This window comes from Antechinus flavipes, chromosome 5 (genome assembly GCF_016432865.1).
Source record: "Antechinus flavipes isolate AdamAnt ecotype Samford, QLD, Australia chromosome 5, AdamAnt_v2, whole genome shotgun sequence".
In the NCBI taxonomy this organism is placed as follows: Eukaryota; Metazoa; Chordata; class Mammalia; order Dasyuromorphia; family Dasyuridae; genus Antechinus; species Antechinus flavipes.
Genome location: NC_067402.1, coordinates 154,506,920 through 154,523,662, shown reverse-complemented (window position 1 = coordinate 154,523,662; position 16,743 = coordinate 154,506,920). Strand labels below are relative to the sequence as shown.

General features: G+C 30.7%; 1 protein-coding gene across 5 annotated transcripts in view; it reads left to right on the top strand.

Moving 5' to 3' along the window:
- The window catches only part of PCLO (piccolo presynaptic cytomatrix protein), a 538,245-nt gene that overhangs the window by 416,323 nt on the left and 105,179 nt on the right, over nucleotides 1-16,743 (top strand). For 4 of the 5 annotated variants that reach the window (XM_052001569.1, XM_052001566.1, XM_052001568.1 and 1 more), the window contains exons 16-20: nucleotides 650-676; nucleotides 7,110-7,203; nucleotides 10,549-10,620; nucleotides 15,397-15,577; nucleotides 15,723-15,917. In XM_052001569.1, coding sequence (XP_051857529.1) covers nucleotides 650-676; nucleotides 7,110-7,203; nucleotides 10,549-10,620; nucleotides 15,397-15,577; nucleotides 15,723-15,917 — 569 coding nt within the window. The remainder of the gene's footprint in view (nucleotides 1-649; nucleotides 677-7,109; nucleotides 7,204-10,548; nucleotides 10,621-15,396; nucleotides 15,578-15,722; nucleotides 15,918-16,743) is intronic. The other variant, XM_052001567.1, reaches the window with a different exon arrangement.

Here is a 16,743-nt window from a genome sequence, read left to right as displayed (position 1 = left end):
AGGGAAGGACAAAATAAAAATTAGCATTCTCTGTAGAAATGCCTATTGGATCACAGATGTTGTTTCATAATTATCACAGTGCTGGGCAGAAGAAAACATTATGTGTATTTATGTTTAGTGAAGTGTGATATTTTCAGTTATTTCTGTCTTTACTATTGATAAAAATTTTTTACTGTTTTTCATTCTATGAATACATTAAAAAAAGTGCAGAAAAATATGAGAATCTGCAACTTCTAGTAGGGAATGAAAAATCTTCAGTTACAAAATAGATTATACTATATCACATGAGATTTCAGCAGTCATTGTATTAGCCATACCAGGAGTTACAAGATGTTATTGAATAATAACACCAAGAATATTTGGCTAACTAAAGCATTAGCCCTGGCTATTAACAATATTTCAAATGTAAGGTTTTTTTTTTTGTTTTTTGTTTTTTTTTTTAAATTTGAATCATGAGTCTGTCTGGAATCATATCAACTGGGTTTTTGAGGTTTTGGTTCCTTCATACATCTAATATTAATTTCTGATTCTATAATTCTTGCATACTTACTCTGCTGTTTTTTCACATTTTTCTTATTTCTCTCCTTTTCACCCCTGCTGCTCTTTTTCTACTTCTTCATTTTAAATATCCTTTGGTGATCCCATGCAGCCAAGTCATGGTTGTCCAGAATGCAAGGTAGAGTGCCTTACCTTTCCATGTCATGCTTTGAACTGCCTTTGGAGTTGTGTATGTTTAGTGGATGCATGAAAGCATGATTGCACATAGAATCATTGTAGCTCTAGTTCATATTTTTAGCCTTTCTATGACCTGGTGACTTATGAATCTGCCTTTAGATAAATATGTTACTGTACAATTAGAGTTTTATTAGATTTCTAAGGATATAATCTTTTCAGGCAATAATAAAAATGTGTCATGGACACTATTTTTTTTTCTGGATGAAAACTGACCTATAGAAAGATGACTTAAATCATCAAATGATTTAAACATTAGGATTCCATTGAAATCTAAATATTTGTGATTTGATCCAATTATGCCTCTAAGCCACAGATAAAAAACAAAACAAATATCTCCATTTATACAGCAGAAATTATAGAGGATGAGAGTATTTAACACTGAAAATGTGATTTTTTTTTAAATTTTGTGAATTTTTAAGAGATGAAAATGAGATTATATATTTTAAAACATTCTCCTAATCCTATAATTATTCCTCAATATAAAATTTTCACCAGTGGGAAACCCGCAATCAATAATCATTTATTATATAATATCACACATAGAAAACTAAATTAGTGCTATTTATTGTTTAGTATCTGCAGATATGAGTTGCTGAACTTTCAACATTTATTTTAATAACCCTTCAATTGATTTAGAAAAGAATCACCAAGATATATCTTTAACCTCTAAATTATATCTGTTTATTAAAGATTTTGTTTTGACACCCAAACTAACAGTCTGAAATGGGAAAATTTTTCATTTTATTAATATTTGACATATTTTCATTGAACAAAATGTATTCACAACACAGAAACACAGAATAAGTGGGAAAAACATTTTAATAATTTTATTTTGGAAACTTTAAATGGGGAGAAAATTCACATTATAAACTATGTTGTGAGTTTTTCATTTGCCTATAGAAAGATATAAATAAGGCAAAATTTTCACTCAACATAATTGAATACAAGATTATTCTAATGATCTAAAATGAATGACTCAATTGACCTCTTAAGATATAACTACAAATTTAATTACTTAGGATAAATGTCACACAAAACAGAAAGATAATTAGATAATTATTGATTCTGTACACAGTACTTGTAGTGTCTTTTCAAAATAGTAACATCATTAATATAGTTATTTAAGATTTTAAAATTTTACAAAACTAACACATACAGAATATAAAGATATTAGAAGGGCCAAAATATGTATTTTTTAAAGCAACCTAAGTGAATGGGATGGACTGAATATTGTCTTCCCCTTTTTTATTCATTCAACTTTATTGCCACTCTGTGGCATTTCCAATCCATTGAACTTCCAATTTAATGCAAGTGTTAGTTGTCCATTAACCTTTATGAAAGTGGAATTGAATGTGAAAAAAAGACATTTGCTGTTAGTTTGGGCCTAGATAATAGGCATCAGAATTGGATATGGCCAAATTATCTATTATTCTATCCACCACACAGTTCAGAAAACCTCCTTTGCAACCTTCAGTGTTTGAAGTTCTGAGTTCCCAGCTAGTTGCTCATGGAGAACTATACACAAGCTATTGTGAAGAGACTCTGAGGATTTTTCTATTTTTGTTGGTAGAAGTAGTCCTAATCCTAGCCACAGAATGTAATTTACTTGGGTATCCTTACCCTTCCCACTTTGCCTCCCCCAAATAAAATACAAAATTGAAACGTGATTTTGTCATACAACCTTCACTGTAAAGGCCCTGCCACTCCATTAGTGGAGTTACAGTTCTGCCATACCCTTCTTCACCTCCTGGACCTGACAGAGAGTTTCCTCTAGCTTTTATTTGTCAACATCAGGAAGCTGAATTGCTGGAAGAGCCTGATCCAGCTTGCAAAAGAATGGAGAAATCATCATTTGCATTTTGACAAAGGGCCAGATCAATATTTGGCTATATAAATTTTAAGAGGAATCTTCTATTTGCATGTTTACTATCTTGGTAAGAGATGAAAAGTTTGTCATCAATAGAATTGAGATGACAATAGTTTTAATCCCACCCCAAACAAACTGTTTGTGGCTTTTTTCTTTTAAATGACATCTCTACTAATCCTGACAAGTTGCTACCATAACAATAAAGATAACAACAATAACATTCTATTTCTTAAAGGCACAAATGTTGCAAAAATACAATAAATTGCTTTTCATTTGCCCAGATCCATTCCACTGAATTATAGCCAAAAAATTTCACAAGTAGGGAAATTTGACTGTTATAGTTTTCTTGTTATATTTGACCCTTTCACCTAGAATCCTCTTCCTATCTCTCTTATGTAGATATGAAAAAATTCTATTTCAATGAGACAGGAATATCAATCACATTATTCAGAATCTATGGTCCTATTATCCAGCATAAAGAAAAGCAAAAATATCAGAAATGTCAACATTTCTTAGTATGTTAAAAAAGAATAATGTTAATCGAAAATGTATAAAAAAGCTTAGATTTCACTATAACAGATCTTTAAGTCAAGTTTTTATGATATAAAGTGAAAAAGTAATAATTAAAAGTTGTTAATTTTTAAAAAATCATAGAGGTAAAGGACCAACTATGCAGAATGAGACGTTTTGGATATGGTCAATGTAAAACTTGTTTCGCTTGAGTATTCATATTTGTTAAAGTTTATTCTTTTGTTTCTCTTCTTTTTTTTTACTTTTTTACAAAGGAGGGAGAAGTGGGAGGGAGAGGAAAAAATACTGTTAATTGGGAAAAATAATTTAATTTAAAAATCATTATACACATGTATATTATGTTGTGAAATGTTATACTGTTTTATCATTTGCATCATATTAATGGCATCATATTATGTTGTTATATTGTATTATGTTAGATCATATAAGATAAGCAATGTAGGGGCAATTAGGTGGTATAATGGATAGTGTTTCCATGCTTAAGTCAGAAAGATCTGAGTTGAAATCCAGTTATAGACACTTTCTGTACAATTATAGACAACACACTTAAACTCTCTCTGCTACATTTCCTCAGCTTTAATATAGGCACAATATTGGCAACTATGTTACAGGACTATTATAAGAATCAAATGAAATAACATCTATAAAAAGTTTAATTCAATGCCTGCCCCATAGTAAGTGCTTTATGTAAATGTTAATTATTATCATTAATCAGATATGTTATAATTACATTTACTATGTGTATATTATATATAGTGTATAATATATTTTATATATCATATTTTCATATATATTATAGTTTCATATAAGTATGTACACACATATATAATACCATTTTACTCTAATATATATTATTAGTTACTTATGATAATGGGATACAAGAGTAACAGGGATCAAAAAGCTTCAATTTAGTTGATAATTATGCCATCCTATTATCTATAACATTTCTAGTTTCTGCCTTATTTTAATTTTTACCAAAACCCACTTTCACCAAACTAGGAGAATTGGTTTAAATTTATTTTCTTTGGATTTTTTTTCTTCCTGTCCTCAGGTGACAGTGATAAACAGCAGATCACTGTTCAAAAGCCAAATAACAGGAAAAAGGAAATAGACGCAAAATGTTTAAATGATACAGAGATTCGTAATTGAGGTCTAAGCAATTGAGATACGGTTTTATTAAAGTGTTATGTTATTATTGAACAGATGAATGAAATCATACTTTCTTTACATTGAACAAATTGTATGCCCTAGGTAAAAAGGTCTTATAAACTGTATCTTGCTGACTAGAATTTTACTGAACAATTATGCTATGCTTCTTGCTCAGTTTTCCACTGAATTTTTCGCTAGAAGTTATTGCTTCTTGACATAGTACTTCTGGGCCTATCATAGGTTTTATATGAATTTTTTTGAACCACTGAAACTAAAAGAACAGATTTCAATCAATACTCAAGAAAAAAAATTCTCACTATGCTATAGTATAGAAAATACTAAATGAAGAAAAATATATATTGTTTTGTTATATCAATAACCATGAATGGAAGAACAAATCAACTAAAGGACATTTGTGAAGAAGAGAATACAATAACTCAATCTATAGTTAAAACATAAAGAAACATTATTGAGGATTCTTTTCCACAATGATTTCTTAATATAGGCTTTTCAAGTAAAAACTGATGTTATCAATAAATTCCTGCCAAATGAGCAAGTTTAATTTATGTGAAATTCTTTCCTCATACTATCTTTTAAATTGTTAATTAACTACTCAATATTGTTCAATTGATATTATTAGGATAAAATTATTCAAACAAATATTGTTATTGAGAGAGGATTCAGGGAAAAAAAATCAAATGACTAGATTAATTTTTCATTTTATAACTAGAAGCTTGGTTTATAGATAGACATCAGTTCAAGAATCACAGGAGTAAGGCAACTAGGTGGTACAGTAGATAGAGCACCAGTCCTGAAATCAGAAGGATCTGAGTTCAAATCTGACCTCAAACATTTAACATGTCCTAGCTGTGTGACCCTGGGCAAGTCACTTAACTCCAATTGCCTCAGCAAAAAAAAAAAAAAAATCATAGCAAGAATATGAAGGGGACTTCTCTATTATATCTCTTGAAGGAAAAAAATTCACATATTTTGTGAAATGTGTAGAAAGATTTTCAGGTTTTTTTTTTCCTGAAAAATCTTTCCTAGGGTTGAATTTATGTTTATATACAAGAGAGAAAGGCTTTTCTGTAATAATACAAATAGCTTCAGATAGATTCCAACCTTTTGGTGAGAGTAGCATAGACAAATGTCCCTGATACAAGGGAGCCAATATTACTGTGCAGGATGATATTTTTGAGTTTGTGTATACATAGAAAATTCTTATTAACATAAATGATATTAAAGTGCTATATTAAATTAATCTTCATAAGTTTGATGAAAGTTGATAATAGATTTATCTGGGCAATGTGGATATTGCTGTAATAGTTATATAATAATTTGGTATAAGTTGATCATTAGAAAAACATTACTAAATCAGCACTGCACTTCAACCATTTCTTTAATTAGACATTCACGTAGTCTGAATTTAGTGTGAGTTAAAGTATCTGGGATTATATGTAGAATTATTTCACTTTTTTATCACAAATAGAAAATGCTTGTGAACACTCAATCTACTAGGTTTTTGTTCAAATGAACATTTTTAATGTTATTGATGAACAAAATGTATTTATAAGACATACAAAATGTTGCTTTCTCCAATACTCATTGATACCTCTGTTTTGATAACAAAATATAAAGTTTGTAACAAGTAATATAGCTTTTATTTCTAAACAAGTTAACCAAAATAATACTCATTGATAAACACATCATTAATTTTTTTTATCAATTCATGATGAAACAATAAACATTTGCTGCTATAGCAGGATTTAAAAAATGTTAAAGTGATAATTAGCAGTTGCTGGTAATTTTATGTTAATTATTTTAAAATAATTTTTAAAATTACCCAACATTTTAAGCACCAACTATTTGCCAGAAACTGTGTTAAGCCCTGAGAATCTGAGAGTGGCAAAAGATGGTCCTCACTCTTAAGGAGCTTATTATAATTAAATGAAATGGATGTCGATTGCTATTATTGCTAATTGTTATTCTTTTATTTAGATTGTTTAGGAATAATACTACAGATTCAAGTTTCAATTTAGTCTACTCCAATATTTCACTCCACTACAACAAATATTCAGTAACTGCCTATTATATAGAAAATACTGTGGTAGGTGCTGAAAATAAAAACAAAAAGTATTAAAATGAAAAACAGGATTAGATCATACAGGACAATAAGATTTCAGGCATTGTTCCTAACAAAGCTATTTTTGATATTAACTAACATTAGTAAAAAATGTGTACTTCTATAAAACTATATTGCAAATATATAAACAAATAAGTTATATAAATAGTGCTTGTCAAAACACATACTGTTTAAGGTGAATGGTTTCCAAGAATCATTGGTTGTAGTTATGCACATCTTTCCCTTTTAGCACCCCCCTTCCAAATTAATCTTGTCTCTATGATTACATAATGAAATTCATATTTCTAGTGGTAAGAGAATAATGGTATCATAAAATTTTACTTAATATTCTTCTACATACTCTGAGATGATCAAGATTACAAAACTATGGTAAAATTAGTCCTAAAAACTACTAATAGTTCATAAATAAATAAGGAAAAGGGAGCTAAAAGAATTTCTCTAAAATATATTGAAAGGAACAATGGAAGTAGATTATTATTTTTAACCAATAGCATTTTAAAATGAAGATTGGGGGTGACTGTAAAGAATTATATGTGAGCATGACTGAATTATTCTATCCTCTGTAGAAATAGTTTTTAAAATATACAACTGTCATCATCTTGAGCATCCTGCATGTTCCAACAGTTAACTCTGGTATAATCTTTTAGGATACATATTTCAGTGTCTTTTTTCCTTCCAATTCAGTGCTGAGTATAAGAGAAGAACTAAATATGTTCAGAAAAGTCTTAATCCAGAATGGAATCAGACAGTAATTTATAAAAATATCTCCATGGAACAGGTATGTAATAATTATTTTTAATGATTCATATTTGAGGGATTCATATTTCAAAAAGTGAATTACTTTTTATTGCTATATAGCCAAGAAGTTGATGTTCAAGTAATCAAAATAACAGAGATTCCACATATTGAGGATGTTTAATGTTCTTAAATTCTTATAGATAAAGGTCTGGGTGCTTGTTTATTCTCCTTATGACAATTAGTAAAACTCTCTGAGCCTGTTTCCTTTTTTCCAAAAACTGATACTAATAATTCTATTACTTGCCTAACAAAATTTTGCAAGTAAAAATAATTGTAAAATTTAAAGAGATCTACAAAATGTGAATTAATATTTTATGTATTGATCAAAGAGACTTAATATGCATCAATAACCCCTTTTCACTATAATACACTGCAATGCAATAAATTATATAAGCAGAAACAAAGAGTATTGAATAGAGGGATGACCTCAGAATCAGGAAAATTTGAGTTTAAGTTTTGCTTCTGATATGAGACAAATAACTTACTCTCAGTTCCCAAAGCAACTAAAACTATAATTTGCAGGTTGAAATGATCTCAAAGAAAATCTTAGATTTGAATAAAAAATTTTCAACAAAAGAATATAAATGATTTCATATTGAAGACTATTAGTAAAAAGAAAAATTTATACTCAGTATCTTCAACTTAAGGTAGCAAAGAATAACATAATACATCAAAAAATTTTCCATGAATATAAAATTAAAATTAGCAATTAAAACAGAAGTTATTAACTTTTCTAGACACATTTACAGTCTGAAGGATACCTTTTTAGAATTTTGTTTTTAAATAAATAAAGTAAAATATATAGAATTAGAAAGGAAATCGAAATATAATACTAAAAACAATTAGGTTCATGAACTCCAGTTTAAGAATGCCTACCTTAAAGAGATAAAATTTATTTATCTGAAGAAATGCAGTATGTACTTCTGTAAATACCTTCTATTCTAACCAAGTTGGATAAATGAATTATATTTGTATAATCACTAATATGCAAAATCACCTCACATTGTGTTTCCTTTGCTATTATTTTGCTTTAGTTGGAAAAAATAACATTTCTGAGACAGTAAACAAACATACAACAATCAAAAACCTATGAAATAGAATGAAACATAAAGAGAAAACCAATGGATAGTATTTGCTCAGGGGATTAATTGCAGAGGGAATATTGTAGCAAAAACCATAAAGAGGGGAATTTGCCAGGAAGCATCACAAAAAAGGCCTTGGCAATTTCTCTCTGGCGAAAGCCAGGGATTTCCATTCGAAGGGACTAAAAATGCTTTGACCTCCATAGCTTAATTCACTTTTATTCTCTCTTGAGGCCAAAATGTTTTGTAAAAATGACATATTTTGATTTTTATGATGCACTCAAAAGAAAAAATGGAATTCAATATAGAAATATACCCTTTAGGTATTTTTCAGAAACACATGTCTTTCCTCAATAGATACTGTGTGCTAGAAAATCAGCCTATCAGCCCAGGATAGTAACTATCCACAAAGTTATAGCAGGCTGCCTTTATCCTGGATTTCCTGTTTATCAGTTTAGAGAAGTCTGCATTTCATAAAATTTGCATGAATACGAGACAATAATTGACAGTATACAACTTTAAATACAAGCAGGAAAAAAAAAACCTATTAATAGAACAGTAAGAGGATCACTGTGATATAGAGAACAGATGTTCTAATCAGTAGACATGCTGCATTTTATAGGGAGAAACTGAAAGTAATGCATGTAATCAGTTCTGCTTTAGTCCCTTCCCAAAACTTATTAATAGTTATGCATTCAAAGGGGGCAATTGTAGGGGCCTAAGCTTCCTCATTTATGAGAATAATAATAAGTATTCAATTTTCATATAATTTTAATATCACTATGTAGAAATCAGTTGCATCAGGAGCTCTTAACTTGGGTTTTGCAAACTTAAAATATTCTAATGAACATTTTAATATAATTGCTTTCTTTTAAAATCATAAACATTTTATTTTATTCATTAAAAATACTTGAGAAAAGGCTTGTCAGACTAAAAAAGAGTCCATGAAATACAAAGGGTTAAAGAAAATAAAAACCTCCTCTATACAGATTCCTCCCAACAAAACTGTGATACATAAGTTATAGCTATCCTGAAAAATAACTTTTCTGAAAGATTTATATTATTGATTATTTTTTAAATGAAGGGTAATTCAACTTTGATATTCTTATAAAAATGTTAACTCCCAGCTTAAAATCTGCTATTTTGTTGAAATGTTCTTCCTAACTAGAATAGATAATAAAAACAGGCTGATATTGCTATATATTTTCCCTTTTCATAAATTATTTTTTCTTGAATTTCTTATTTATGCCTCTCCTAATAAATGAATTATGTGAATATTTATGCACATTTTTGTGAAACCTAAAGCTATTGAAAACATCAAAATATTAATTTTCAAAAAAAATCTTAGATAATAGTAAAGTAATACATACATGCATATTAAATTATAGGGGTTTGCTTTCTTAAATAGGATAGAAATTCAGACAGTTTGCAAGAAAAGTAGGAAAACAAGCAATTTTTTTGTGTGTGTTTGGCTTGGATTAGGTAATTATCTTTTCTAAATAGGTCCTAATAATGATGTTATCTCTGTATATCATAACTACAATTCATAGATATGCATAAGCTAGGAAATATCTGCATGTTTCAATAAGTAGAACCTTTTCTACTTTTGATATTTAGTGATTAAGTTTTCTCTGCAAAAGGAAGTGTTTTAACTAAATGGCCCTTATGGTCCCTTCAAACTCCTAATTTATTATCTTAAGATCCTACTATCATAATATCAAAATCTCAGTTTGTCTTTGAAGTAAACCTAGTATTCCATGTAATATTCTCCTGGTATATTCAAATATCTTTACCTTTTAGAAATTCAAGTATTATCCAAAAAGGTGAGTACTGCAAGTACCCTCTGAAGTAGGACACTAAGATATATGCATAAACATACATACATGTATTTTTTGTTTGAAAATCATGAATGTTGAATTGAATTACAGATATTTCTCTTCAAAAAAAAAAATAAACCTTTTTTTAAACTTCAATGGCAGTAATCCTCATACTCTACAATTTGACCCTCCTATTCAAAATCTAGATTACAAAAATTACAAAAGAATTCCCTATATAAGCCTTTATGGCTTGAGAGGTATTTTGTTCCCCCTAAACTCAAGGTTATTATAGAGAAATGAAAATTGTCTTCCTGTCATATTGCAAAGGAGTGCAAGCAAGTGATAATAAATAGAGTCTATTGTGTGGCTGAAATAAGAAGTGCAGGATGGAAATTGGGGTTAATTACATTTTGATTTAAACCATAGCTCAAGAAGAAAACACTGGAAGTGACAGTCTGGGATTATGATAGATTCTCTTCCAATGACTTTCTTGGTGAGGTAAGTTTCACTCTTTGTGCCCTTGTAAACAAAAGATTACTTCAAACTTCAGGATCTGTTTTCTGACATAAGCCTGATGGCAAATGTGTTGACTTTTTAAACATCTTTTAAGTAAACTATTTTTATGGTTAAATCCCTTAGATAATTATGATTATCACTTTATTTCAATATTATAGATTCATATGCTACTTTCACAACCGCTCTAGAAATGGCTATTTACTTTGACCATGCTTACCTTGTTTTGTGAAGAATAATAAAGAAAATAAAATATTGATATAGAAAGGAATATGAAATGATGCAAATTCCATTTTCATTTAAGGATTACTCATAGTTAATGGATTAAAAATTTGCTGCTTTCACTCTGAATTTTGTCAAGGCACAAAAGTTATTTTGGGGTTTCAAGTGACTCTAGATATGGCCGTTTATCATACAAGGACCAAATGGTTATGCTAGGGAAGGATTACCACCAAAAGGTTGGATATGAGGTGATTCTTTTTAAACCCAGAGTATTTCAACAATCTATCTAATGAGTCAGAAATAAGAAGCAGTATTAAAAGAAATATTAACTAATAAAATCTCAGATCTTTTAAATAGGACATGAATATAGCACTGAGCCTGGAATTAAATACTCAATTCCAATATGGCCTCAGTGATGTACTAGCTCCTTGATCCTAAAAAAATAAAAAAAAAAAGTGAACTTAACCTTTTTAATGCCTTAGTTTGGTTATTTGTAAAGTGAATTTAATAGCATCTACCTTCCCTTAATGGTTTTGAAGATCAAATGAGATAATAGTTGTAAAGTGTTTAGGACAATTGACAGAACCTAATACTTAGTACTATGTAAATGCTAATTGTTGTCATTTTAATTATTGAAATAGCATTTCATTTATAATGCATTGAAAATTCATTAGACTTTTGAAAAAAATACATTCTTTTTGTTAGGCTAAATGATAATCTACTCTGTTCACCTGACTAGTTTGACTTGAAAATTGAAAAACTTATTCTTGAATAAGCAGACACAAAAACAATGAATCAAAATAGTTATAAGAAGGTAGAATGAACACAAAGTGGAAATAGCACAGAAGAAAACAAGGATGGCCTAATCATCGGTCCTAGATTTTCTATTCAGAGGAAATCCAAACTGTACGTGACATGATTGTTAGGTGATGGAAGGCTGGATTATCAAACTATTTAGAAGAGGAATGATACCAAAGGCATAGAATAAATGAATTAATTAATACATCAATGAACAAGCTATTATGTCTCCCAGTGTATACATTAGGCATCAGTAATCCAAAGCCAAAAGTGAAACAGTATCTTCTCTGAAGGAGCTTACATTCTAAATTGGAGTGATAACATGATCATAAATACATATAAAATACATATGCAAATCAGATACAAGGTGACCTTAGAGTTAAGGAAGGACTTAACATCTGGAGGACCAAAAATGCCTATGTGTTGATTCATTAATAAACACCAGATTTTTAATCTAGCTAAGTCAAATAGAGTAGATGATTAATAAACCCACCAGAAAAAATAATTAGTAACAGAGTTGGAGAAGGTTTCATACACAAAGTGGTATATGAACTGAGTGTTGAAGAAAATAAGGGAATTTTAGAAGCACAAGATCAAAAGAGATTTTAATAGGTGGGAAGGTCCTTCACATGTTTCAGTGCATTAATATTTTATATGATGAGGATGAAATTTGGCACCAAATGTTGGAGAGTTAGGCACCAAATGATGAGGTCAGGACCAAATGATGAGGGTCAGCCATGTGACAAATTCACAATGGCTTTCTCTTTGCCAAAAGGAACATTTATTTATGAGAAGAGATTACAAACAAAATGAAGAGGTAAAATAGACACCAAAAGTAATAAATATGAAATATATTTGGGAGAACCTATAGGTAGTAAGGAAAGAGACTTTAACAATTCACAATGGAAACGGGTAAGTTCCCTAGTGGAACTTGAAATTAACTAGGAGAAAGAAAATATGCTATTGACTGGCATATTGATTGACATATTCTAAATCCATAGAGGGAATTTAGTACCCTAAAAGAGTTAGCTATAATAAGGAGAAATGACAGCAGGAGACATGGGGGAGGGAGGAGAAAAATATCACAAGGAAGAACATGGCAGACTAATCCAAAAGGGATTCAATAAAGATGGCATAGACCTTAAGCAATTTATAAGGGAAATTTAACCTCAGAGTTTTGACATCATAATGTGGCTTTCTGATTGGATATGATAAGGTGGGTGGGATTTCCCAAGATTTCCAACTATGGATGAAACTATAATACTGAGTAGTGCTCTTCCCTGCTTGCCTCAGGAAGCATTATAATCTTATCAATACTTCAGGTTTTTTCTGCCAACCCTACCTAGTTACCTAGGACCTCATCATGTTGATTGCATCAAATGGCTAAACATTACAAATATTCCTAAATAAGATCTAGAGTTACTCCAAAACAAACAATAAAAAAAAGCCAACTTTAATATAAATACCTTCATAGGAAAACCTGAGGAGATAAAAAAATTACCTGTCCATTCAACTGCCTATTATAGTTTGGACAACACAGTCAATCAATAAGGGATTATTAAACACATAATGTGTTCTAAGCATTAGAGATGAGAAGAAAAGCAAAAGCATAATCTCTGACTTCAAGGAGCTCACATTCTAATAGGAGAGATATTGATATAACTATGTATATGAGATATATTCAATGTGAATAGAGAGTAATGTCAGGGGAAAGACATTAGTAACAAGAGGGACAGGGTTAGCAGCAGGAGGCATTAGAAGCAGGAGGAGCACTTGCAAAATCATAGAGCTCATCCATCATCTTAGACATTTCAAAGAGACAATTAGCTAGGCCAAAAATTGAATAAGGAGGAGAAATTGCAGTTATTGCTTAAAAATGTCAACCTTTTTGAAACAAAGGCTTCTCTATTTAACATTAATGTTCTTCTGGTAATGATCTATGACTATGTAGTCATTTCACTGCACCTCTTTGAAAAATTATGCTTGAGTATAACATAAAAGAGAAGAGCAAGGTGACTTGGAGTCTGTAAATCTCATCTTCCTGAATTCAAATCTACCTCAGACTGTGTGATGACACTAGTGATTGTGTGATCCTGGACGAGTCATTTAACCCATTTACTTCAGTTCCTCATCTGTAAAATGAACTAGAGAAGAAAATTGCAAATCATTCCAATATATTTACTAAAAAAATCCCCAATGGGGTCATGAAGAGTTGGACATGATTGAAACAACTGAACAACAAATAATATAAAGGGTAAGAGAAAAGCAAGTGATGGATATAAACTAGCCACAGAACATTTCAAATGTGAAATTGTGCAGAAGAGTTATAAAGTAAAAGTGTGAAACACACTGGCTACATGCCACAACATTCTTTATTGAAGCTTGATCCTGATTAAGATGTAATTGGAAAATATTTAACCAAATAAATAAAAATGCAAAAGAATACAAATAGACAATATTACTATGTATTTTTGTAAGTCAATAAACAGGCCACAGGAATCCTTATTTATGGTTTAGTGGACCCCATTTCTGAATTTGACACCAAGAATGTCACCAAGAAATGTAGGACAAAAAAAATTGCTGAACATATGAGACCACTTTGTCCAACTGGTGTGTCAACATTGTCAAGGGTACTACAGAAAAATCCCTAAGACATTTGGCAAAATGATTAGGGAGACTTATGGGAGTATATGGACTAGAAGTGTTAGGATACAAAGGGTTGGTATCTGCATTGATGGAGAGAATATCCATGTTAATTCAATTGTTGATCCTTTGAATTATTAGGAAAAACTTGAAGCAACAAGATAAAATACCATCTTATTAAAAAAAAAAGCGACTCTAAATGGAATGCTGAATGAGTTAGAGCCATTTCGCCAATTTAAGGAATTCTGACAGAAACTTCCTGTAAATCTTCTTGGCAATTTATACTTTTAGGAAAGTATTTATGGGCATTAAGTACTTGGGATTAGTTAAATGACCTGCACATAGACATAGGCCCAATATATTCCAGAGGCCAAATTTGAATGGACCCAAGTCTTTCACATTCTTTGGCCAGTTCTTTGTCCATCACACTATGATGACAGATAGACTGACAGATATAGTATTATGTATGCATACATGTTTGTATGAATATATAAGCACACATGTATAGTTGACAGATCTACATATCTGTGCAGATATATGTGTGTATTCTGTTTGCAATTCTCATCTATTTCCATTCTATAGTATATATTTGTTTTAGTTTGCAATGCTTTTGGCAGAACAAATGAGCAAACATTTGGAAATAGGAACTGTTTTCAACAATTTCAACAGGAGGAACTAGCAATATCCTTTTGATACACCAATAGGAAAGATACAGTCTATATATTATATTTGTTATTAAGGGATATAATGTATTAAAATCAAAATTATCTTTTATAAATAATAAAATATAAGGAAATAAGAAATACATTCTAAAAATTCACACATTTTCATGCATAGCATTTTGAGAATTTTCTGCATAGTTTATACGTGGAACAAAATGTCAAATAATTATTTCAAATTAACAACAAAAAAATTATACAGCATACCAATAAAAACTCATTATTAGAATTTTCCAAGTTGAGAAAAAAATGCATATGTATGCAGATACATCTATATGTATAGTCAAATATACTTTGGTTTATACTTTTCAAAAAATGTTAACCCAAAGTGAGTAAATAATTTGTAGTGTTACCATTGGTTTTCTCTTCTATTTTGTAGGTATTGATTGAATTATCCAGTACTTCTCACCTTGACAATACACCTCGATGGTATCCTCTCAAAGAACAGACAGAAAGTATTGAACATGGAAAGTCCCATTCTAGTCAGAGTAGCCAGCAATCTCCAAAACCATCTGTCATCAAAAGCAGAAGTCATGGAATCTTCCCTGATCCGTCCAAGGGTAGGAAACTTTTAAAGTAGAACACATTTTGCCTATATTTCTTTATGTCCATTTGGTGTTCTCTAAAATTTCTTAATTGTGTAATATATTTCCATGAGACTCTTAAAGAAAATATACTGTTGATGCCTAATCCTTTTGTCCCCAGATATGCAGGTACCTACAATTGAGAAATCCCATAGTAGTCCTGGGAGCTCAAAGTCATCCTCTGAAGGCCATCTTCGCTCTCATGGACCATCACGTAGCCAAAGCAAGACCAGTGTCACTCAGACCCATCTTGAAGATGCAGGGGCCGCCATAGCAGCCGCAGAAGCAGCTGTGCAACAGCTTCGCCTTCAACCAAGTAAAAGACGCAAATAAATTCCTCAGCATGGCAGCTTAATGTTTATCTGTTGCCTTTTTTTTCCTGCTGTCTCTTCCTGTTTGCTTTGTCATCTTGCTTCTCCAATTCCCTTGTCCCTGATCACTATTTCTGTCCCTTCGTGTATGTTTAAAAAACAATATAAGTATGTATGTAATTCTACTCCTTTCTATTTAGTTGTTTGTTTTGTTTTCATTTTTAATACATGGCAGTAAAACTGGCTGTTTCTCCATTCTTTTCATCATCTGTCCAACCTGGTTAATGGTGTTTGATATCTGTGAGTTTGATGTTTTCAGGGGGTGGGGAATGTGTGTCATTTTCATGTTCTTAAATATCTATATTAGAACATTAGTATACTAGAATGAATTCATGAAACTTCAGAAGGCAGCTCATGTTGTAGGTTTTACTCTGAGCATCCATATAAGCCATGTATAGCAGATTATCAATAAGTTATTTCTGACATTGAAAGAGTATGGTGCAGTGGGAAAAAGTGCTGGATTTGGAGGTTGAAGGTCTTGGGTACAAAGCCCACTTTTAACATTGGTTGTGTATGTACTTTTTCTCAGTCACTAGGCTTCAGAAGCCTCAATTTTCTCAACAATAAAATGAAGATTTGGGACTAAGTGACCTCCAGCTCCAAATCCTTGAATCTGCAAAAAGGTTATTCAAGAGAGCAATGCAGTTAATAGATTTGGAAGGATTTCAAACTTAAAACACAAGGGAATAAAGAAGCTTCCAATCAATACCAAATAACGCTAGTGAGTCAGCCTCATTGTATAAATGTAAGATGTGGTATCTATCTGTATTC